This window comes from Salmo trutta, chromosome 20 (genome assembly GCF_901001165.1).
Source record: "Salmo trutta chromosome 20, fSalTru1.1, whole genome shotgun sequence".
Lineage (NCBI taxonomy): Eukaryota > Metazoa > Chordata > Actinopteri > Salmoniformes > Salmonidae > Salmo > Salmo trutta.
Window position 1 is genome coordinate 39,018,070 of NC_042976.1, and position 24,609 is coordinate 39,042,678.

The 24,609-nt window shown below is 42.4% G+C and overlaps 3 protein-coding genes across 8 annotated transcripts in view; 1 reads left to right on the forward strand and 2 right to left on the reverse strand.

Moving 5' to 3' along the window:
* Nucleotides 1–2,080, forward strand: part of LOC115156012 (neurabin-1) — a 35,675-nt gene extending 33,595 nt beyond the window's left edge. For all 4 annotated transcript variants that reach the window (XM_029703193.1, XM_029703191.1, XM_029703192.1 and 1 more), the window contains 2 exons: nucleotides 58–246; nucleotides 659–2,080. In XM_029703193.1, coding sequence (XP_029559053.1) covers nucleotides 58–246; nucleotides 659–817 — 348 coding nt within the window. In that variant the 3' untranslated portion in view covers nucleotides 818–2,080. The remainder of the gene's footprint in view (nucleotides 1–57; nucleotides 247–658) is intronic.
* An 891-nt stretch (nucleotides 2,081–2,971) lies between these two features.
* LOC115156015 (pyruvate dehydrogenase (acetyl-transferring) kinase isozyme 1, mitochondrial) lies at nucleotides 2,972–17,621 on the reverse strand. The gene is made up of 12 exons (XM_029703195.1): nucleotides 17,028–17,621; nucleotides 12,259–12,403; nucleotides 11,968–12,039; nucleotides 11,578–11,644; nucleotides 11,324–11,444; nucleotides 4,387–4,482; nucleotides 4,234–4,311; nucleotides 4,026–4,102; nucleotides 3,833–3,931; nucleotides 3,611–3,718; nucleotides 3,406–3,519; nucleotides 2,972–3,303 (listed from the first exon to the last, which is right to left on the reverse strand). Exons 1-12 carry the CDS (start codon nucleotides 17,137–17,139, stop codon nucleotides 3,163–3,165), a joined length of 1,230 nt encoding a protein of 409 aa, XP_029559055.1. The 5' UTR covers nucleotides 17,140–17,621; the 3' UTR covers nucleotides 2,972–3,162.
* A 3,312-nt stretch (nucleotides 17,622–20,933) lies between these two features.
* The window catches only part of LOC115156016 (integrin alpha-6-like), a 35,939-nt gene continuing 32,263 nt past the window's right edge, over nucleotides 20,934–24,609 (reverse strand). For 2 of the 3 annotated variants that reach the window (XM_029703199.1, XM_029703198.1), the window contains exons 19-26: nucleotides 24,399–24,501; nucleotides 24,129–24,305; nucleotides 23,893–23,985; nucleotides 23,698–23,814; nucleotides 23,492–23,590; nucleotides 23,231–23,356; nucleotides 22,927–23,061; nucleotides 22,255–22,391 (exon numbers count right to left, since the gene is read on the reverse strand). In XM_029703199.1, the coding sequence (XP_029559059.1) occupies nucleotides 22,954–23,061; nucleotides 23,231–23,356; nucleotides 23,492–23,590; nucleotides 23,698–23,814; nucleotides 23,893–23,985; nucleotides 24,129–24,305; nucleotides 24,399–24,501 (823 nt within the window). In that variant the 3' untranslated portion in view covers nucleotides 22,255–22,391; nucleotides 22,927–22,953. Of the gene's footprint in view, nucleotides 22,392–22,926; nucleotides 23,062–23,230; nucleotides 23,357–23,491; nucleotides 23,591–23,697; nucleotides 23,815–23,892; nucleotides 23,986–24,128; nucleotides 24,306–24,398; nucleotides 24,502–24,609 lie in introns of all 3 variants that reach the window. The other variant, XM_029703196.1, reaches the window with a different exon arrangement.

Sequence of the window (24,609 nt, forward strand, 5' to 3'; positions counted from 1 at the left end):
GTTACTGTTGTTTGGTTAGTTTTCTTGGGACGGCATGTGTTTCTTGGTGTTCCGTAGACCCTGGATGATGAGCCAGTGCCCACAGGGAAGGAGTACCAGTGGCAGAACCGCCCTGTCTCAGAGTGGACCAATAAGCAAATCTGTCACTGGTTGATGGGCATGAACATGGACCAATACACGCCTGAGTTCACTGCCAAGGGTGTGGATGGCCATCAGCTCATGCACCTGGACAGTGACAAGTTGAAGGTGAGAGGGCATCGCAAGCAACAAGGCCAAAGAAAATGTAAAGGTAGACTCAGCGATATGACATGGATGTAAAAAGCATAGTGGGTCAATTTCTGCAACAACTAAGAGCATTGAAGCGCAAGGCTTCACTTCTCCAGTGTTTTGGCGCCCTGGGAAGGGACCCCTGCACATGCGCAGATACCGTGTGAGAGAGAAGTCTTGCATCTCGCTCATCTCAATATCAGTCAGGTTTCTAAGGCCTTGACTGCCACCTAATGGCCAAACATACACTGGGTGAATTGCACAATAATTCACACTAACACGGTGCATAAGGAAAATGACACATAATAAACAAGAGGATAATTGTCAGATGTTTATATGCATTTCAGAAAGTAGTGTTCTAGAATGTGACCCGTGATGTTTGTCCCGTCAGGCCCTGGGCGTGTCCAGCCAGAGTGACCGGGCCACCATCAAGAAGAAGCTGAAGGACATGAGGAAGACCCAGGAGAAGCTGGAGAAACAGAGGGAGAAAAGGGAGAAGGAGGCACGACGCAGTGGGAGGCTGCCTCCCAACACTGACTCTGTCTGCTGAGCTGCCCTAGAGGTGACCCACTCTCTGTCGTAACATAACCCAATGTCCCTCGAGTGAGGCAGGACATTCAGTGACCCCTGTATCTGTTCTGTTTCGCCTATAGGCCTGCGTAAGTGCCATCCACTTCACAGTAGTTACTAAGAGAGCACAAGCACAGTCACACACAGTACTGAGACTATAATGGCCAGTAATGATAACGCTAGCATAACAGTGTTGATTTAATGTGCCAATTGGAAGAATCATCTGAAAATAGCCCTATTTGTGATTGGGTTATTCACAAGAACACGCAAGCTGGCTCTGCTTTTTAATCAAATCAAACACACTGACAGTCCTGTTTCCAGCAGTATCTGTATCACGTCATCATTGTGATAGGTTGGGGAAACGGGGATTTCTGAAAGTGATACTGTAATATTGACAAGTGTTGGTGGGGACATGACCAAGAACAAAACCCAACATGTTTTTTACCACTATAAATCTATAGAAGTACTTTTATCCATTTTAAAAGTTTCCAGATATGTAGTTGCAGCATTTGTGCACATTTACCCATACAACAAGTGGAATGAATTCAGTACGGCTTTGTGTTTTTTATATTGTATTTTTGCTAGCATAACTTTCCTGTAACCATGTACAGATCTTTTCTTGCAGGAACTTTGTACAGTTATTGAGATAAAAGCACTATATTGTCTTTTAAGCTTCTAAGCGTGAGGTGTGTATACATTGTTTTATTAACTGCATAACTTTTAAAAAATAATTAAGGTTCATCATTTTATATATACTTTTTCTACTAAGTAGAATAGCCACTAGGATGAGAGAATTTTTGCTAAGTGAAAGGAATCAAGTAATGACAAACAATGCTGCTGATCCCCTCCGCAACTGTGCCTGTTTCGAGAATGGAGGATGTACTACTCTGTGGTTCTATTGTGCCGAAGAGGTTTATGTGTTGCTGAGATGGTACCAAGACATGCATTATTATTGTACACTGCATGCACTGCTTGCTGACAGGGTGTGGGGGTCCATGGAAGTGTGTGCGCCTGTGACAATAAATCCATTGAATGGTTGGCTGTGTCTGTTGGGTGCATGTTGAGCTTGTCCATACCCAAGCATTTTTTCAATGTACATTTTAAATTCAAGAATGATTCGTTTATATTTTGGATGTAAAAACACTAGTTTAATTCCCTCCACTTGTTCTAATACAAAGAGATAGATTCTATTCTTGGTACATATTGTAAAGGCAGCATAAAATAAACAAATTCTCACACCAGATTCTGTTGTGGTTGTATTCTGTGCTTTACGCATTCAAGAGATGGCAGACTGCTAAGTTCAACAAATGGACACTTTAATAGTCAACACACAATACATACAAAAGTATGTGGACACCCCTTCAAAAAATGTGTGAATTCAGCTATATCAGCCACACCAGTTGCTGACAAGTGTATAAAATCGAGCACACCGTTTGGAGGAATAATGGTCTGGGGCTGTTTTTCATAGTTTGGGCTAGGCCCCTTAGTTCCAGTGAAGGGGAATCTTAACTCTACAGCATACAATGACATTCTGTGCTTCCAACATTGTGGACAAAGCGTGGTCCATACAGAAATGGTTTGTCGAGGTCGGCGTGGGAGAACTTGACTGGCCTGCACAGAGCACCGACCTCAACCCCATCGAACACCTTTGGGATGAATTGGAACGCCGACTGCGAGCCAGGCCAAATCCCAACATCAGTGCCGACCTCAATAATGCTTTTGTAACTGAATTTAAGCAAGTGCCTGCAGCAATGTACCAACATCTAGTGGAAAGCCTTCCCAGAAGAGTGGAGGCTGTTATAGCAGCAAAGGTGTGACCCACTCCATATTAAATGCACATGATTTTGGAATGAGATGTTTGACAAGCATGTGTCCATATACACTACGTCAATGAAACCCCATTGTACTTCAAACGTATCTCAGTGTCTGGAACAAGTTGTATATCTGTATTTGTTGCCTCTCCCGTCATGTATAGCTAATATATGCCAGGGATCATGAATTAGATTGTGCCGCAGCTTTTTGTTTTTGAGAGAGAGGATGGTCAGGGGGCCAGAACATAATTTGTAGGCTGCAAGAAGCCCAAACAGCACTGAAAAGTTACATCCTAAGTGATAAAGTAGATCATACACATTAATTACATTTTTTCATATCATACATCACCATTTTAACAAAGCAACACTTCCAGAATGGGTTCATACAATTGTCATGAGAAACACTAACTCGCTTCTTTGAAAAATTGCATATTTAGACTGTCAAGGAACTATTGATCAAATTTTTTTTTTTAACTTTGATCTTTAACTTAGTACATAATGTATGTATCTTGGCCTAGAAACTACGGAATGTTGTCATGTCTTTGGGCTCTTTGCTTGGAATACACCAGTCTTCTGCCTCATGCATGGTCTTGTAGTGCTTCCAGGCTGACTTGTTGTAGACAGGAAGCCTCTCGATGGACTCCGTGGACAATGCCTGCACAATTGTAGATTAAATAATGGAATTTTGAAAAATATGAATACTTTTGTATACAATATGCTTTTTAAAGTCTCATTTGTTGACTTTTTTGTGACTTACCCGGATATATATCACAGCATCGGTGCCATAGCCCTCCAGAGAGTACAGCTTCAAATCACCTTGGAAGTACCTGGCATATAATCGGGAGATGGGAAGGCCGTACCCATAGCCAGCCTACAACAGAACAGATAAGAGAAAGCTTACAGTATTGAAATAAGTATCAATAGTATGTGCTGACTCCTTGTTATAAAGTGAAAGGACTCACCAGAGGGCTGCGTTGGCCATCCATGCTGGGTGGGGGGGCGGTGGAGTAGGTGTAGGTGAACAGCCTCTCGATCTTCCTCAGGGGAACCCCTCCTCCGCGATCGCTCACCTGGAAGAGTAAATGACACCGATCAGAAAGAGATGCACCGATTAGCCTCCTTTATGGTGTCTCTAGCCATATAAGAGTGGTTAAATGAGAAGCAGCACTGTAAAGTAGTTGTACCTTGACTGTCAGGTCTTCACTCCCCAGGGCAACCTGGACATGTACAGAAGGATAGTCCATGGAATCTTCATACAACTCCATTGTGGCTCTCATGGCATTCTGAAGAGATCAAATCCACATTTAAGGTTAAATTTTTTTCTCAGAACTTGAAAACTTAAGCTTGAACTGTGAAGTGAAAAAAATAAAGGCATACCTTGAAAAGTTCAAATACCATGTGGTAAAGATGGGATGGCACATACCCAAGAGTTACAGGTTTTCTATCATCTTTTACTGTAGAGACAATTGGAAACTAAGAGATACAACAATTTCTGAAAATATAAGTTAAGGTAGTCTATAATATTATCACAAGTCCACCAAGTTTATAAATACACATAAGTCGGCAATGAAATACAAACATTTACCATTGAATTCTTCCAGTACCAACTCCGGAGAGTTCATGTAATACCGATCACAAAGGTTTCTTGCATTTTCATATGCATCTGGGGGAAAGGCAAAGTAGTCTGGTTAGGAAAGTAACACTGAATTTACAATTCCAATAAAAGTGCAGCACTTACCCCGGACTACCTCAGTAACTGTGCAGTGGGGATCAATACTGCCAATCTGTTTAGGATGCGCTGGGTTTACCCTCACTTTCCCACCAAAGAGCAGGGCTAGAATAGAAGACATGCAAAACCATTACCACAAACATTTAACAGTTGTTTATATAACAAGTTTGATAGCTCTGCTTTCAGAATTTCTCTTTATTTCAGCCATTCTGGTCTCAGGATTGAAGATGTTTTTTGCTTTAAACAAAAAGTTATTTAAAGATCCCTGGCTGCACAAACTAGTCTCAGAGTATTGAATATTAATCTGTACGTACATCTGAAACACTCCCTTCAGTAAGATCTGTTAAGTTTTATACGGTATGTATTCATTTGTTGATGTCCATCACCCATTTGGTTTGATATGTCACGAATTACAATTCGTTTATATGTTACGAATTAGCAAAATGTATGAATGTTAAGAATTCTAGCTAGGTGGCTAGGTTGCTACCATTAGCTAGCTGGCTAACGTTAGCTGGATTAGGGAAAGGGTTAGCTAACATGCTAAGTAGCGGAAAAAGTAGTAAGAAGTTGAAAAATTGCTAATTAGCAAAAATGCTAAAGTCATCTGTGATGAGATTGGAACAAGCAACCTTTGGGTTGCTAGACATTCGCGTTATAAACTCACCCATCCACCCTACTTTCGTTTTGGCCGTAAGCAACCATCTGTCTTATGGACCTGTACCAAACGTAACATATCTTACTCATTTCAGGGTCCAGAATTTACATTTACTATGTTAAGTCTAGTGTGTGAGACCAGCAAGAGCTGCCAGAAACAGGTTCCACTTACACTGAACAAAAATATAAAATGCAACATGTACAGTGTTGGTCACGTTTCATGAGCTGAAACAAAATATCCCAGAAATGTTCCATACTTACAAAAAGCTTTTTTCTCAAAAATGTTGTGCACAAATTTGTTTACATCCCTGTTAGTGAGCATTTCTCCTTCGCCAAATAATCCATCCACCTGACAGGTGTGGCATATCAAGAAGCTGATTAAACAGCGTGATCGGCCACTTTAAAATGTGCAGTTTTGTCACGCAACACAATGCCACAGATGTCTCATGTTGAAAGAGCGTGCAATTGGCAAACTGACTGCAGAAATGTCCACCAGAGCTGTTGCCAGATAATGTTATGTTCATTTCTCTACCAAAAGCTGCCTCCAACGCCGTTTTAGAGAATTTGGCAGTACGTCCAAACGGGCCTCGACCACTTCTAACCACGCCAGCCCATATATACAAAAGTATGTGGACACCCCTTCAAATTAGTGGATTTGGCTATTTCAGCCACACCCATTGCTGACAGGTGTATCAAAATTGAGCACACAGCCATGCAATCTCCATAGACAAACAGCAGTAGAATGGCCTTACTGAAGAGCTCAGTGACTTTCAACGTGGCACAGTCATAGGATGCCACCTTTCCATCAAGTCAGTTTGTCAAATGTATGCCCTGCTAGAGCTGCCCCGGTGAACTGTAAGTGCTGTTATTGTGAAGTGGAAAAGTCTAGGACCAACAACGGCTCAGCCGCGAAGTGGTAGGGCACACAAGATCACTGAACGGGACCGCCGAGTGCTGAAACGCATAGCGCGTAAAAATTGTCTGTCCTTGGTTGTAACACTCACTACCGAGTTCCAAACTGCCTCTGGAAGCAACATCAGCACAAAAACTGTTTCTTCGGGAGCTTCATGAAATGAGTTTCCATGGCAGAGAAGCCGCACACAAGCCTAAGATCACTATGCGCAATGCCAAGCGTGGGCTGGAATGGTATAAAGCTCGCCGCCATTGGACCCAGGAGCAGTGGAAAACACGTTCTCTGGAGTGATGAATTATGCGTCACCATCTGGCAGTCTGCTGGCGGATGCCAGCAGAATGCTACATACCTGAATGCATAGTGCCAATTGTAAAGTTTGTTTGAGGAGGAATAATGGTCTGGGGCTGTTTTTCATGGTTCGGGCTAGGCCCCTTAGTTCCAGTGAAGGGAAATCTTAACGCTACAGCGTACAATGACATTCTAGACGATTCTGTGCTTCCTACTTTGTGACAACAGTTTGGGGAAGGCCCTTTCCTGATTCAGCATGACAGTGCCCCCGTGCACAAAGCGAGGTCCATACAGAAATGGTTTGTCAAGATCGGTGTGGAAGAACTTGACTGATCTGCACAGAGCCCTGACCTCAACCCCATCGAACACCTTTGGGATAAATTGGAACCCTGACTGCAAGCCAGGCCTAATCGCCCAACATCAGTGCCCAACCTCACTAATGCTTGGGGCGGCAGGTAGCCTAGTGGTTAGAGCGTTGGACTAGTAATTGAAAGGTTGCAAGATCAAATCCCTGAGCTGACAAGGTTAGAAAAATCTGCCGTTCTGCACCCGAACAAGGCAGTTAACCCACTGTTCCTAGGCCGTCATTGAAAATAAGAATTTGTTCTTAACTGACTTGCCTAGTTAAATAAAGGTAAAATAAATAAGCTCTAACGGCTGAATGGAAGCAAGTCCCCGCAGCAATGTTGTAACATCTAGTGGAAAGCCTTCCCAGAAGAATGGAGGCTATTATAGCAACAAGAGGGGGACCAACTCCATATTAATACCCAGGATTTTGGAATGAGGTGTCCAAATACTTTTGGTCATGTAGTGTAAATACAACCATGCAAAAGTCATTAACTGGCAATTCTGTACTGACGATATGTATTAGTTAAATAGGTAAACAATGATACCAACTGGCGACAGATAAGTTCCTTACCTTCTCCCCTTCCACTTCCCTACTCCATTTTTGTGGTAATGCTGCAACCAGTTGGTTGTAATTTTGGATAGAGCAGACATTTCCATATATTTTTGTTTATTGCATGTGTGACTTAACTCCACCAGTCCTATTTATGATAATTTACAAAGATCTTTATCTCAAATTTTATCATCAATTAGTATATTTGAGTTTAACCATAATATTTGTTCTGTCTTTTCTGGTGGATTAAACTGAAGTTGCAAACAGCATTACATGGCTTGTTTTAAAAATAGTGATATTTTGGAGACAATTTCATTTTCCAATAATCTAAAGTGAGCGGTTGTAATCTGAATAAAGGGAAAAAGGACATTCTTGAACACGGGATGAGCCATTGTTACTAATCTGCTTTAAGTATAGCTTTTCTATAACTGAAGATTTTAGTGATTGTAGTTTAATATTTAATCATTTCTGCCCTCCAAATTCATATTCATTATATAAACAGGCCCATTTAATTTTTTCTGGCTTGCCATTCCAAATAAAACATTTTATTTTTTGCCGTTAGGTGTAGGCAGGGCCATAAGTAAATAGGTCAACTGGGATATGACTAAAGTTTTAATCAGGGCGATTTTTCCACAAATAGATAGGTATTGTCCTTTTCATGGTAGCAACATCTTATCTATTTTTGCAAACTTTCTATTAAAATGTATGAATCCCGAGCATGTCCACTTCACCGTCTGACCATTTTATTGGTAAACTACACGGTAATGTAAAAGTTGTATTTTTTTTTAGATCCAATACGTAATACGGTGCACTTCAGTTGTAATCCAGAGGTTCAAAAATGAAGTAGATTCTTTATGAGGCTGTGCAGGGATCCAAATTGAGGATTTAAAAGAAAACATGAATCGTCAGCATACAATGAAACCTTTGTTTTTAAGCCCTGGATTTCTAACCCCTTGATATTATTGTTGGATCTGATTTTAATAGCTAACATTTCGATGGCCATAATAAAGATATTCCGATAGTGGACAACCTTGTTTTACTCTTAACAGTTTAATACTTTCAGAGATGTAGACATTATTTACTATTTTACACCTGTGGTTACTACACAACTTTAACCCATTGTATAAGAGATTTTCCAATATTAAAATAGTCAAGGCATTTGTATATAAATTCCAGTCATACTTTATCAAAAAGGTATTTTCAAAGTCAGTTCATAGGCCCACCCACTGGGGAACCAAGCCCAGCCAATCATAATGAGTTTTTCCCCACAAAAGGGCTTTATTACAGACAGAAATACTCCTCAGCACCCCTCACAGATGATCCTGCAGGTGAAGAAGCCAGATGTGGAGGTCCTGGGCTGGCGTGGTTACACGTGATCTGCTGTTGTGAGGCCAGTTGGACGTACTGCCAAATTCTATAAAATGACGGAGGTGGCTTATGGCAGAGAAATTAACATTTAATTATCTGCAAACATCTCTGGTGGACATTCCTGCAGTCAACATGCCAATTGCACACTCCCTCAAAACTTGAGACATCTGTGGCATTGTGTTGTGTGATAAAACTGCACATTTTAGAGTGGCCTTTCATTGTCTCCAGCACAAGGTGCACCTGTGTAATGATCATGCTGTTTAATCAGCTTCTTAATATGCCACACCTATCAGGTGGATGGATTATCTTGGCAAAAGGAGAAATGCTCACTAACAGGTTATAGAACATTTCTAGGATCTTTTATTTCAGCTCATGAAACATGGGACCAACACTTTACATGTTGAGTTTATCATTTTGTTCAGTATATAATATATTACACTTGATCTTTCTTGAATAAGTTCCTCCAGTTCTTTTTGTTTTCCCTCTAACTTATTCTGTGCCTCTATGGTACAGTTTTTCTTGCCATCTATCTGTACTGTTAGTGCCTCTATTTCTTTTGTTTATTATGAAATCTTTTGACCTAAATTGCTTTTGTTTTAAAAGACAAGTATTGAAATGCATGGCCTCTAAAGGCACATTTAAAAGCGTTGCATACAATAAGGGGACCTCCAACCATCTTTGTGGTACTATTTGAAATGTGAAATATATTTTTCCCCCTTTTAGTAGATTATCAGCCAAAACATGACACCCACCCTGTATTCAAGAGCATGTTGTCTCAACCGATGGCGGGCACAACACAAAAACCTCAGATATAAAATAGGGTCTAAGTTACAACATACAGTGGCTTGCGAAAGTTTTCACCCCCTTGGCATTTTTCCTATTTTGTTGCCTTACAACCTGGAATTAAAATAGATTTTGGGGGGGGTTTCTATCATTTGATTTACACAACATGCCTACCACTTTGAAGATGCAAAATATTTTCTCTTATGAAACAAACAAGAAATAAGACAAAAACTTGAGCGTGCATAACTCTTCACCCCCATAACTAGTCAATACTTTGTAGAGCCACCTTTTGCAGCAATTACAGCTGCAAGTCTCTTGGGGAATGTCTCTGTAAGCTTGGCACATCTAGCCACTGGGATTGTTGCCCATTCTTCAAGGCAAAACTGCTCCAGCTCCTTCAAGTTGGATGGGTTCCACTGGTATACAGCAATCTTTAAGTCATACCACAGATTCTCAATTGGATTGAGGTCTGGGATTTGACTAGGCCATTCCAAGACATTTAGATGTTTCCCCTTAAACCACTCAAGTATTGCTTTAGCGGTATGCTTAGGGTCATTGTCCTGCTGGAAGGTGAACCTCCGTCCCAGTCTCAAATCTCTTGAAGACTGAAACAGGTCTTCCCTCAACAATTTCCCTATATTTAGTGCCATCCATCATTCCTTCAATTCTGATCAGCTTCCCAGTCCCTGCCGATGAAAAACATACCCACAGCATGCTGCCACCACCATGCTTTACTGTGGGGATAGTGTTCTCGGGGTGATGAGCGGTGTTGGGTTCGCGCCAGACATGTTTTCCTTGATGGCTAAATAGCTCAATTTTAGTCTCATCTAACCAGAATACCTTCTTCCATATGTTTGGGGAGACTCCCACATGCCTTTTGGCGAACACCAAACGTGTTTGCTTATTTTTTTCTTTAAGCAATGGCTTTTTACTGGCCACTCTCCCGTAAAGCCCAGCTCTGTGGAGTGTACGGCTTAAAGTGGTCCTATGGACAGATACTCCAATCTCCGCTGTGGAGCTTTGCAGCTCCTTCAGGGTTATCTTTGGTCTCTTTGTTGCCTCTCTGATTAATGCCCTCCTTGCCTGGTCCGTGAGTTTGGTGGGCGGCCCTCTCTTGGCAGGTTTGTTGTGGTGCCATATTCTTTCCATTTTTTAATAATGGATTTAATGGTGCTCTGTGGGATGTTCAAAGTTTTGTATATTTTTTTATAACCCAACCCTGATCTGTACTTCTCCACAACTTTGTCCCTGACCTGTTTGGAGAGCTCCTTGGTCTTCATGGTGCCGCTTGCTTGATGGTGTCCCTTGCTTAGTGGTGTTGCAGACTCTGTGTCCTTTCAGAACAGGTGTATATATACACTGAGATCATGTGACACTTAAATAAAGTCCAACTGTGTGCAATCTAACTAATTATGTGACTTCTGAAGGTAATTGGTTGCACCAGATCTTATTTAAAGGCTTCAGAGCAAAGGTGGTGAATACATATGCACGTACCCCTAATCCATTGTTTATTTTTTTGATTTCACTTCAACAATTTGGACTATTTTGTGCATGTCCATTACATGAAACCCAAATAAAAATCAATTTACAGGTTGTAATGCAACAAAATAGGAAATATGCCAAGGGGGGGTGAATGCTTTTGCAAGGCACTGTATGCAAATAAGAAAAAAATAGGAGTTAATGTGTTTCTAGCTAATTTATATATAAGGTTAGAAAATGACATTTGATTTTTTTTTAAATGTGTAAAAAAATATATATAAAATAGTTTGTAAGCTTTTAAATTATAGCAAACACAACCTTTTATATTTTCCAGTGATGAAGACATGCATGTCTCACGTGATGGTGAGGCATGCAAAATGGGTCAACTTTGAACGACTTATCTCCTGAATGTTTTGTCATTCATGTCCAAAAAGTCCCCTATCTGACCACTTCTTCCATAGGCAAACATGTATGGAAAGTTTGGTTTAAATCAAAAGAAATACTGTCAAAAAAGTTATTGAATTCAAATGGAGTTACTCTGCTATAACAAGTGACATACTCACTGTGCTGGTTAAGCAGCATCCTAATAGATATTCTGTTCATGTAGAAGCGATCCAGGAAATACTGAACGTTCTGGCTGACGATGGGGTCTGTGCCATAGGTCTCCTTGTACTCCACAACCCCCTGGGCCATAGGTCTCCTTGTACTCCACAACCCCCTGGGCCATAGGTCTCCTTGTACTCCACAACCCCCTGGGCCATAGGTCTCCTTGTACTCCACAACCCCCTGGGCCATAGGTCTCCTTGTACTCCACAACCCCCTGGACCATAGTCGGGATGACGTCATTGTGACGGTTTGGGATCTTTATAACAGCATCAGTGAAACTGTGTGAAAACCGAGACCAAAGGAATTATGATCCACAGGAGGAATGGGCCTACAACATACCGCTTTACTTATTGCATATGTATATACTGTATTCTAGTCAATGCCACTCTGACATTGCTCGTCCTAATATTTACATATTTCTTAATCCCATTCTTTTACTTTTAGATTTGTGTGTATTGTTGTGAATTGTTAGATACTACTGCACTGTTGGAGCTAGGAACACAAGCATTTCGCTACACCCGCAATAACATCTGCTAAATATGTGTATGTGACCAATAACATTTGATTTGATTTTAATAACGAAACGCGATCATCATCTTACACATATGTGACTTTCTCATCATCAGCATCTTTCTCCTTGAACTCCATAATGTCTTGAAGACTTTGCATGTACCTAAAAAAAAAGAAAAGGATCTCATACATTGGTGATGTTATTTATAGGCCTGTTGGAACATGCACAACAGAAGATGGGGATTTAGCTTGGTGGAATCAGCCTGAATGCTGCGTTCACCATTCTGTTTCACTGAAGTGAAATAGAACGGTAAACGCAGCGATCAGGCTGGTTCCCCCAGGCTAGATGGGAGTGAGCTAGGCCTAAAATAAGTGTACTCACCAGCTCTGGACCAACCGGACTGATGGAGTCTTCAGCAGATGATCTGGTAACAACTTGATCTCCTTCATTATGTTTGCCAACCTCACAGGTAGCTCCTGTCTCAGGAATGTAAACGATGTTCTCTCACATGCATTTTCACCAGACCCTGAATGTGAAACAGAACAAACATGACTGATAGGTTAGTTAGATGAAAGATATGAAACAGGTGAAGAAGCTATATACAGTACCAGTCAAAAGTTTGGACATTCTTGGCATTCTCTCTACCAGCTTTTTTAATAATTTATTTTATTTAACCAGGCAAGTCGGTTAAGAACAAAATCTTTTTACAATGACAGCTTACCCCGGCCAAACCCTAACCCGGATGACGCTGGGCCAATTGTGCGCCGGCCTATGGGACTCCCAATCACGGCCGGTTGTGATACAGCCTGGAATCGAACCAGGGTCTGTAGTGATGCCTCTAGCATTGAGATGCAGTGCCTTAGACTGCTGCGCCACTCGGGAGCTGGAATGTTTTTTCAACAGTCTTGAAGGAGTTCCCACATATGCTGTGCATTTGTTGGCTGCTTTTCCTTCACATCTGATGCAGCACTCCATTACTCTCCTTCTTGGTCAAATGGCCCTTACACAGCATGGAGGTGTGTTGGCTCATTGTCCTGTTGAAAAACAAATGATAGGATGGCGTATCACTGCAGATCATCCGTTCACCTACTCTGCATCTCACAAAGACACGGCGGTTGGAACCAAAAATCTCAAATTTGGACTCATTAGACCAAAGGACAGATTTCCACTGGTCTAAAGTCTATTGCTTCGGTTTCTTGGCACAAGCAAGCCTCTTATTAGTAGTGGTTTCTTTAAACCAATTCGACCATGAAGGCCTGATTCACACAGTCTTCTCTGAACAGTTGATGTTGAGATGTGTTTGTTACTTGAACTCTGTAGCATTTATTTGGGCTGCAATTTCTAGGGCTGATAACTCTAAAGAACTTATCCTCTGCAGCAGAGGTAACTCTGGGTCTTCCTTTCCTGTGGCGGTCTTCATGAGAGCCCTTTATGGTTTTTGTGACTGCACTTGAAGAAACTTTCAAAGTTCTTGAAATGTTCCGCATTGACTGACCTTCATGTCTTAAGTAATGATGGATTGTTGTTTTTTCTTTGCTTATTTGAGCTGTTCTTGCCATAATATGGACTTTGTCTTTTACCAAATAGGGCTATCTTCTGTATACCAATCCTACCTTATCACAACAACTGATTGGCTCAAACGCATTAAAGAAAGAAAGTCCACAAATTAACTTTTATCAAGGCACATCTGTTAATTGAAATGCATTCCAGGTGACTACCTCATGAAGCTGGTTGACAGAATTCCAAGAGTGTGCAAAGCTGTCATCAAGGCAATGGGTGGCTTCTTTGAAGAATCTCAAATATAAAATATATGTGTGGACACACCTTCAAATGAGTAGATTCTGCCATTTTGGCCACAACCGTTGCTGACAGGTGTATAAAATCTAGCACACAGCCATGCAATCTCCATAGTAACACATTGGCAGTAAAATGGCCTTACTGAAGAGCTCAGTGACTTTCAACGTGGCACCGTCATAGAATGCCACCTTTCCAACAAGTCAGTTGGTCAAATCTTTACCCTGGAAGTGCTGTTATTGTGAAGTGGAAATGTCTAGGAGCAACAACGGCTCAGCCACAAATTGGTAGGCCACACAAGCTCACAGAAAGGGACCACCGCGTGCTGAAGCGCATAAAAATCGAGTGGTGTAAAGCTCGCCGCTATTGGACTCTGGAGCAGTGGAAACGCGTTCTTTGGAGTGATGAATCACGCATCACCATCTGGCAGTCCAACAGACGATGCCAGGAGAACGCTACTGGCCCGAATGCATAGTGCCAATTGTAAAGTTTGGTGGGGGAGGAATAATGGTCTGGGGCTGTTTTTCATGGTTCGGGCAAGGCCCCTTAGCTCCAGGGAAGGGAAATCTTAACGCTACAACATACAATGACATTCTAGACAATTCTGTGCTTCCAACATTGTGGCAACATTTTGGGGAAGGCCCTTTCCTGTTTCAGCATGACAATGCCCCTGTGCACAAAGCGAGGTCCATACAGAAATGGTTTGTTGAGATTGGTGTGGAAGAACTTGACTGGCCTGCACAAAGCCCTGACTTCAACCCCATCAAACACCTTTGGGATGAATTGGAGCGCCGACTGCGAGCCAGGCCTAATCGCCCAACATCACTAATGCTCTTGTGGCTGAATGGAAGCAAGTCCCAGCAGCAATGTTCCAACATCTAGTGGAAAGCTTTCCCAGAAAAGTGGAGGCTGTTATTGCAGCCAAGGGGGGATCTACTCCATATTAATGCCCAAGATTTTGGAATGAGATGTTCGACGTGCAGGTGTACATACTTTTGGCCATGTAATTAATTAATATATATATATATATATACACAGTGCATTCGAAAAGTATTCAGACCCCTTTACTTTTTCCACATTTTGTTACATTACAGCCCTGTTCTAAAATTGATTAAGTACATTTTTTTTAAATCCTCATCAATCTACACACAATATCCCATAATGACAAAGCAAAAACAGGTTTTAAGAAATGTTTGTAAATGTATTAAAACTTTAAATAATACCTTATTTACATAAGTATCCAGACCCTTTGCTATGAAACTCGATATTGAGCTCAGGTGCATCCCGTATCCATTGATCATCTTTGAGATGTTTCCACAACTTGATTGCAGTCCACCTGTGGTAAATTCAATTGATTGGACATTATTTGGAAATACGGAGCAAAAACCAAACCATTAGGTTGAAAGAATTGTCCGTAGAGCTCCGAAACAGGATTGTGTCGAGGCACAGATCTGAGGAATGGTACCAAAACATTTCTGTAGCATTGAAGGTCCCCAAGAACACAGTGGCTTCTATCATTCTTAAATGGAAAAAGTTTGGAACCACCAAGATTCTTCCTAGAGCTGGCCGCCCAGCCAAACTGAGACATCGGGGGAGAAGGGCCTTGGTCAGGGAGGTGACCAAGAACCCGATGGTCACTCTGACAGAGGTTCAAAGTTCCTCTGTGGAGATGGGAGAACCTTCCAGAAGGACAACCATCTCTGCAGCAGTGCACCAATCAGGCCTTTATGGTAGAACGGCCAGACGGAAGCCACTCCTCAGCAAAAGGCACATGACAGCCCTTTGAGTTTGCCAAAAGGCACCTAAAGACTCTCAGACCATGAGAAACAATATTTTCTGGTCTGATGAATACAAGATTGAACTCTTTGGCCTGAATGCCAAGCGTCACGTCTGAAGGAAACCTGGCACCATCCCTATGGTGAAGCATGGGTGGCAGCATCATGCTGTGGGGATGTTTTTCAGCGGCAGGGACTGGGAGACTAATCAACATCGAGGCAAAGATGAACGGAGCAAAGCACAGAGAGATCCTTGATGAAAATCTGCTTCAGAGCGCTCAGGACCTCAGACAGGGGTGAAGGTTTACCTTCCAACAGGACAACGACCCTAAGCACACAGCCAAGACAACACAGGAGTGGCTTCGGGAACAAGTCTTTGAATGTCCTTGAGTGGGCCAGCCAGAACCCGGACTTGAAACCGATCAAACATCTCTGGAGAGACCTGAAAATAGCTTTGCAGCAACGCTTCCCATCCAAACTGACAGAGCTTGAGAGGATTTGCGACGGGATTGGGCCAGCCAGAGATGGCACCCAGAGGTAACCACCTGCACCATGGCCCGTGGTGACGAGACACCTCCATCACTTCCCAGAGGAGCTCATATGTGGCCTCGTGCAGCCAGGAAAACATGGTCTGCAGGTAGGCCTGCAGCAGCATGGCCGCGTTGGTAAGGCCAAGAGTGCAGAGGGAGCCATATGTGGCTTTCACCAGTTGATGTCCAGTGCAGTGGCTACCCAAGTGAGTAGGCTCCTCATAGCCTCTCGAGCTGCTGTGCCAAGCTTGTAGCGTCATACCCAAGAAAACTCGAGGCTCTAATCGCTGCCAAAGGTGCTTTTAAAGGGTCTGAATACTCATGTAAATGTCATCAGTTTTTTATTGCATTATGGGGTATTATGTGTAGATTGTAAATCCATTTTAGAGTAAGGCTGTAATGTAACAAAATATGGAAAAGGCAAAGGGGTCTGAATACTTTCTGAATGCACTGTGTGTGTGATATATATATTTATAGTGTACAAAACATTATAAACACCTGCTCTTTGCATGACAGACTATCCAGGTGAAAGTTATGATCATTTTTAATGTCACCTGTTAAATCCACTTCAATCAATGTAAATGAAGGTGAGGAGACAGGTTAAAGTAGGATTATTAATCCTTGAGGCATGGCTTGTGTGTGTGCCCATTCACCCTCTGAATGGCAAGACAAAAGATCTAAGTGCCTTTGAACAGGGTAGGTGCCAGGCGCACTGGTTTGTGTCAAGAACTGCAACGCTGCTGTGTTTTTCACGCTCAACAGTTTCCCATGTGTATCAAGAATGGTCTACAGTAACACCCAAAGGACATCCAGCCAACTAGACAACTGTGGGAAGCATCGGAGTCAACATGGGCCAGCATCCCTATGGAACGCTTTCAAGACCTTGTAGAGTCCACGCCCTGGCGAATTGAGACTGTTGTGAGAGCATGAGGGGGTGCAACTCAATATCAGGAAGGTATGGCTAATGTTTTGTACACTGTGTATAGCCTGCCCTGCTACAATGATGTTAGCAATCAGTTGACTAGAAGCATTGAGATTCAGGTCCGCTTACCGAAATCCAAGAATTGTTTCATTGAGAGTGGTGAAGGGGAGAATCTGGAGTAGTAATCAATATGCTTTCTCATGGAGGAGGCGTTGCTCATCAAGGCCCTTACGATCCTCATTTTGACCGATTTAGCTCACATTCAGTTGATAAACAAACGTGGATCGAAATTATTCAGTTCACGCCGTTCAACAGCTGCTTGCCCAATATTGTTGACAGTGCGGAATGTAGCTAGCCTTCATCACCTACTGTTAGCTAGTTTACCTAGCTTTAATGAATTTCGTTTCCAACCATAACGGTCCACAAAGTAAATTACGTTAGTTTACAATATATTTACACAAACTAGCCAGCTGACTTGGTTCAACTTGCAGGATTATTTATCTAGCGTGCTGGAGCACGTCTTCATTCAAGTCGACTGGAACTGGTTCGTAGCAGTTCCTAGAAACAAAGTTACTTTGTTTCAAACATATTTGTACGTTTGACTTATCATACTGTCTAAGTAAAACCATATAGCTTTAAGAATCATAATTCGTCTTCTTGCGCTAACTTGCATGCTAGTAGTCAAAACAAACACGAGCTTTCTTATCGGTCCAGGGTCCTTGACTTCACACGTACGTCACTTTAGTAGGCACGTAGAAGTGCCTGTTTTCTTTGAGCCTGAGATATTTAGAGACATGCTATGCCCACGCTACTCACAAAAGGATGTGGAAACTGAGCTGCACTTACTAACCTCCTACCAAATGTAAAACCATATTAGAGACACATATTTCCCTCAGATTACACAGACCCAAAACAAATCCAATTTTGATAAACTCCCTTGTCTATTTGGTGAAATACCACAGTGTGCAATCATAGCAGCAGTATTTGTGACCTGTTGACACAATAAAATGGCAACCAGTGAAAGGGGAAAGGAAAGGGGGTTATGTTTCACTATATGGATCACTCCAATATATTGGTATCACTCCGTGGCGGAGAGATAGACCCGAGGTGAGGATTTACAGATTTACTCCAGGTGTACACCTGTGTCACGGCTGGGGTCCGCCCCTATATATAGACCCCATGGCCGCTACACACATTCTCTTTCACTTTCTTGGCGGACGTCCGTATGGTTTGAGGTACAAACTTTCTGAAGTTCGCTTAGTAAGTGTAATATCTTGTGTGGAAGTATACTTACCGGACGTGCTATCTTGTCCCAGACCTGCTGTTTTCAACTCTCTAGAGACAGCAAGAGTGGTAGAGATACTCTGAAGGATCGGCTATGAAAAGCCAACTGACATTTTCTTCTGAGGTGCTGACCTGTTGCACCCTCTACAACCACTGTGATTATTATTATTTGACCCTGCTGGTCATCTATGAACATTTGAACATCTTGGCCATGTTCTGTTATAATCTCCACCCGGCACAGCCAGAAGAGGACTGGCCACCCCTCATAGCCTGGTTCCTCTCTAGGTTTCTTCCTAGGTTCTGGCCTTTCTAGGGAGTTTTTCCTAGCCACCGTGCTTCTACACCTGCATTGCTTGCTGTTTGGGGTTTTGGGCTGGGTTTCTGTACAGCACTTTGTGACATCAGCTGATGTAAGAAGGGCTTCATAAATTTGATTTGACTGGTTGATTGATTGGCTGTTTGCAGCCTGTAGCAGTTGGCCACATGGCCAGCCCTCTTTGAGTGCTCCACTCACTGTGTGCAGTTGATCTGTATCTTCCGCCCGTGTTTCATTAGCATTACACTACGACTCCGTGTGCATTAATATATTGGTGGCTATTACTGCCACGAACTGTAATATACCTTGCACAACTTGCCGACTGGCTTGGTCTATGTGTGTTGTGAATTGGTTTAACATGCTTCTGCTCTCTGCTAATTATCCTGCAGGGTTTTTTCTTGTTCTTTCCCCTGCAGAGTGTGAGTATTGTGGTGGGCTTTCCACTACGTTGAGACATTAACTTTGGAGTTCCTTAAAGGGCGTTACTCCATATGGTTCTGTTTTTACTGCTAGGATATTAAACCGGTAGGTAATATTGCAGGTGGCGTGAAACAAATAAATCAAAATCCATTACCTGGTTGCTGTTTTTTGTCTGCCTGTTTTTCCCACACGGATCTTCCCCGGTTTTTGTCACCACCATAGGGACGTGCCTGGGAGACCCAGGTGCTCGGTTACATGGACCTGAGGGATGCATACATCCATGTTCCTGTTCACCCAGCTTATTGGCAGTACCTCCGATTCACTTTCAAAGGGACAACTTACAAATTCATGGTTCTTCCCTTCGGCCTCTCCTTGGCACCCCGCACTTTCACAAAGTGCATGGACGCTGTCCTGGCACCTCTTACGTCCTGAGGATTGTTGATCCTCAATTACCTGGACGATTGGCTGATTTGTGCCCCGACCAGGACCCAGGTTCTGTCAGACAGAGACATGCTCCTGACCCACATCGACAGGCTGGGCATTACTGTAAACGACAAGAGTCATCTGACGCACACCCAGAGGGTGGCCTTCATTGGCATGGAACTGGACTCAGTCCTCATGAGAGCACGCCTGCCCACCAGAAGGGTTCAGGGGATCTTATCTTGCCTCGACTACTTTCGGCAGGGGTGGGTGGTATCCACCCTGACCTGCCAACGCCTGTTGGGCTTGCTGACAACGGCCTCGTTGCTGATTCCTCTAGGCCTGCTCCATCTCCGGCCTCTTCAACGGTGGTTCAACTCCCACCGGCTGCACCCGAAGCGCCACTGTCACCACCAACTGCGGGTGACCACACAGGGCCTCAGGGCTTTGTTGAGGTGGCGCTGTCGCTCCTTTCTCTCAGGTGGGGTGGAGATGCTGAGGATGTGCCGCCGGGAGCTGGTCAGCACAGACGCCTCCCATTGGCTGGGGGGGGGTGTGACCAAGGGCAGGTCGGCCAGCGGCTGTTGGCTACCCCCTGGGAGCGGCAGGCACATCAATTCACTACAGCTCTGAGCTGTACTGCTGGCCCTGCGGTCTTTCCTTCCACATCTGAAAGGAAGACATGTCCTGGTGAGAACAGACAACACCACAGTGGTGGCTAACGTCAACCATCAGGGTGGACTGAGGTCCCACTGCCTCAATCTTCTAGCACGGGAGCTCCTTCTCTGGGCTCAGGAAAGTCTAGCGTCTCTACGCGCAGCACATGTACCTGACATCCTGAGTGTGGCAGCGAATATGCTCTTGAGGGAGGGCCCCCCACCTTGGGACTGGAGCCTACATCCCCAGGTGGTGTAGCACCTGTGGGACAAGTTTGGTAGGGCGCAGGTGGACCTGCTGCCTCCCTGGACAATGGACGATGCACACTGCCCCCTGTAAGGATCTCAATCCCATTAAGCACGTCTGGGACCTGTTGGATCGGAGGGTGAGGGCTAGGGCCATTCCCCCCCAGAAATGTCCGGGAACTTGCAGGTGCCTTGGTGGAAGGCGCCAGGGTTGTGGGTTCGTTTCCCACGGGGGACCAGCAAGGAAAAAATACAAATAAAAAAAGTTTGAAATGTATGCATTCACTACTGTAAGTCGCTCTGGATAAGAGCATCTGCTAAATGACTAAAATGTAAATGGAAGAGTGGAGCAACATCTGACAGCAAGAACTGGCAAATATGGTGCAGTCCATGAGGAGATGCACTGCAGTACTTAATACAGCTGGTGGCCACACCAGATACTGACTGTTACTTTTGATTTTGACCCCCCCTTTGTTCAGGGACACATTATTCAATTTCTGTTAGTCACATGTCTGTGGATCTTGTTATGTTCATACAAATATTTACACATGTTAAGTTTGCTGAAAATAAACGCAGTTGACAGTGAGGGGACGTTTCTTTTTTTTGTTTAGTTTATATCTGGCCTAATCTAATATATTTTGGCCATAGATATGTAAAGCACAAGGAGGAAAAGGAGTGAAATACTGGTACAACTTCCATACATTTCTCTATTTATTGCAATTTGCACAGTATTCAAAACATCTGAATTGAGGAAGGAATGAATAGCCAGTGATTTACATAATTTCCCCCCCACTTCTTTTTAGGTAGGGCTACAAATGTTTTATCATTGATCACCGTTCCATAGCAATATCCCTTTGAATAGCTTCCATATAATGAAGTCTGATTCAGAGGCAATCACATAAAACATACATTTAGATTTAAATGTTAACAATAATAGTTTAGTTGCACCTCTTATCACAGTGAACCTATGTGAGAACAACCAATTTGGAGTGTCCAAACTCCATCACCTGGACATAACTACAAGTAAACAATGATGCAGGTTATTCATCCACAAGATCCAAATGTTTCTGAAATTTGCATTTTGGTGCATATATTGTGTCATCTTCAAGACCCACACATCCTTCAAATACAATTAGCTAAACAATAAATCAGCATTTTATTGCTTGTTGGCTCCAGTTGTCCCAGCTGCATTGCTATTAACTGAAGCATATCCCAGTACAGGGGGATAAACAAAGGTATGGTTTGAATCATAGTTTTAACTCAAACTCTTAACTGACATAACTGATTATATCTAATAGTGTGTATTGAAATGACCTTTTTATAATCAAAACAAGTGCAAAGAAATGAGTCCCAATGACAATATTATTTGCTTAATACCTGTAGCTACTTTTTAGTCTGTGTAGCACTAGAAAATCATCAGTAACATTTGCCCTTACTGAAAAGTAACCGTTAGATTTTTTTAAAAGTATTTGGCCAATGCATTTCTTTTTTTAAGATAATGACTAAAATAAATATACAGTGTGCTAAAGTATTTAAATATATACAAACATACAAAATGTTCCAGTCTATCCAGTACAATAGATTGGACAAAACTGACCGCAAAAAAAATATCTTCAGCTAAACATTGGATTGAAACTGTTTATGCTCCAAAAAATATTATCTTCAGCTAAACATTGGATTGAAACTGTTTATGGTCAAACAAAATAAACAGTATCAGTGGTAGATAATTTATTTAAAAAGTCCCAATTCAGAAAAAATGAATTGTAAGATGTGATGCTTCTCATTTCCTCAGGATAGGACACAGTTTTGATCTGAGAATCCCTCGGGAGAATAGATAAAGTATATTTTGGAGTTTGCTTCACAAATGCAGTCAATGGAGTTTAGACTGTACAAAATAAATAACTAAGTTCAATGGGTTCGTGACACTGGGATGTTTAGAAAAACGGGAGATTCTGGTCTCTGACAGCATCCCAACAGTCAAGTGTCTTATGAGTAGTTCTCATGCTCATTCCAGCTTGTCATCCACTGCTTTTTCTCAAAGGAATCCAGCTTGGCTTTCCTGTCTTTGAACCGATGAGCCTCTTTCCTTATCCGTACAGCATGGTATCTTGGAACGCTGTCATCATGTTCGGAACGTTTGAAAAATCCACACTGGCAAGAGAAAAGCAAAGATAATTATTAATTCTGCATTTTATAGAGTTGTATCAACCTGAACATGCAAATATAACACACAAAATGCTCAAGCAAATCAGAGAGGCAATCCAAAGAGAGTTTTGTGTGAGAGCATGCTTCACATGGTAATAGTATTCAAAATAGCATTTCCAAACAGCCAGGCTGACAAAGCAGAAACCTATAAAAATGAAGAAACTTCAAAGCACACAAGAAATAGTGGTTGATAGGTGTGAAATGTAGGAAAATGTAATAACTGCTCATTGGGGGGGGGGGGACATTGAATGCTGACCTAATTCAAACACACATACATGAACAAATGTCTGAACACCCTATCAAAGCTTGTTGTACATACTCCAATTGGAACAATGATCGATTATAGTACAAACTACATTGGTCTATGTATGTGTCTCTGACTTTTTGCACTCGAGACGTGCGGAAGTAAGCATTTCCTTTAAAGCAAAAGTGAGTTAGTGTTTAAGCCCACACGCCATGCTGACTGCAATGCCCATTTTACCCCAGGTCTGAGCGCAGAGATCGGGCACTATGCCTCAGTAGTGAGTTTCTCTTTATCAGAGGCCTGAACATGGATCTGAGCCTTGTGATATGCTGCATCGTACTGGTCTTGTGGGGCTCTCTTGAAGAAGCCACACTAAAGGAGAGCGAGGGTGATGAATCATTGGGAACAATATGAGAACATAGATATACTATAATACTACCTGAATGAATAATGATTCAATGTTGCATGTGTCTACTAATAGCTCAGAGTACAATACAGTGAATATGTTGGTAAATGTGTTGCGGTTGTAGACCATGCCTACCTTCCAGAGTAGAAACACTAGCAATGCCAACATCAGAATACCAGCCAGGACAGCCACAACGATGATCCACCAGGGAACTCCACCATACTGGGTTACTGCCTTCTCTGGAAACACGGTGACTCTCACCTCCATGGGTACAAGAAGAAACGGTCAGTTTATTTCGATTTGTTACACATACATTCTTAAATTGTGTTGATCAGTGAAGGAGTCATTGTGTGAGTGGATGATAACGGATGTCAAGAGTTCTTCTTTGCCACACACCTGAGTCTCAGCATTCCTGAGAACCATATTCTTTGCAGGAGCATCAAGGCTGATGGAAGCTTTCACAATTATATCAAGATAGTTGAAAGAGGCATAATTCTGTTTCAAAACAAAGGTTTTCAATGTTAGAAAATGACTGAAATAATTGTGTCTGCTATTTAGGACTATTTTGAAAAGCAAATAGCAACAGGCATGTTGTTTCTCACCTCAAGGAAGGTCGCGTTCCACAGACGGCATCGCAGCGCAATCACTGCACTACTGTCCAAGCCCTGTAGAGGGCACTTGATCACCACACATCTAGCGTCATAGCCATTGCCACACATCTGAGAGGAACATAACCTTTTGTCAGACAGACATGTCATTATTGATCCATTTTTAAATGCAAGTGAAAGTGTGTTTACCAAAATCTTGTGCTTTTTTTGGTCCAATAAAGTAATGTTGCCTCCAGATTTTTTGCCTCCAACTTCACGCTTTTTCCTAGATGTGCTGGACTCCTAAAAAAAATGTTTTGCAAAATAAACTCATCACAAGTTAGTGATTCAAACTTCAAAATGTCTTAATAACGCTTAATCTCTGGACGATTTTGCTTTTCAACAAATGCATCAAGTACAGTGAAACTTCAGTAGGAAAGTATTACCTGAACGTGTTTGAGAGAGTTGATCTCAGTCTCTGGGGAGCAGGGGATCTCTTCCAGGCCAGTGGTGCTGATCTTAACCAGATATAACAGCCATTTCCCATCCACATTCTCTTTGGGCCACTGGATGTCCAACGAGGCTGTGCCAAAGGACTTCAACGGCTTACCCAAATTGATTATCTGGAGGTATAATATTACAAAAATTTACATCACGGTCAAACTCAGACAAAGTGATATTGAGAAACTGTGAGATAAGCAGACAATGACAATTACCTTAAATTCATAATCAATCAAACTGCCGATCTCCTCTTCTGTCTTGATGGCACTCTCTCCTTTCACATCACCCCCAAAATACACCTGGGAGGGTCTCGCAACTCTGATTGATAAACAAACCACATATTAGTGGACTACATTTGTATTTATTATGGATCTCCATTAGCTGCTGCCGAGGCAGCAGCTACTCTTCCTGGGGTCCAGCAAAATT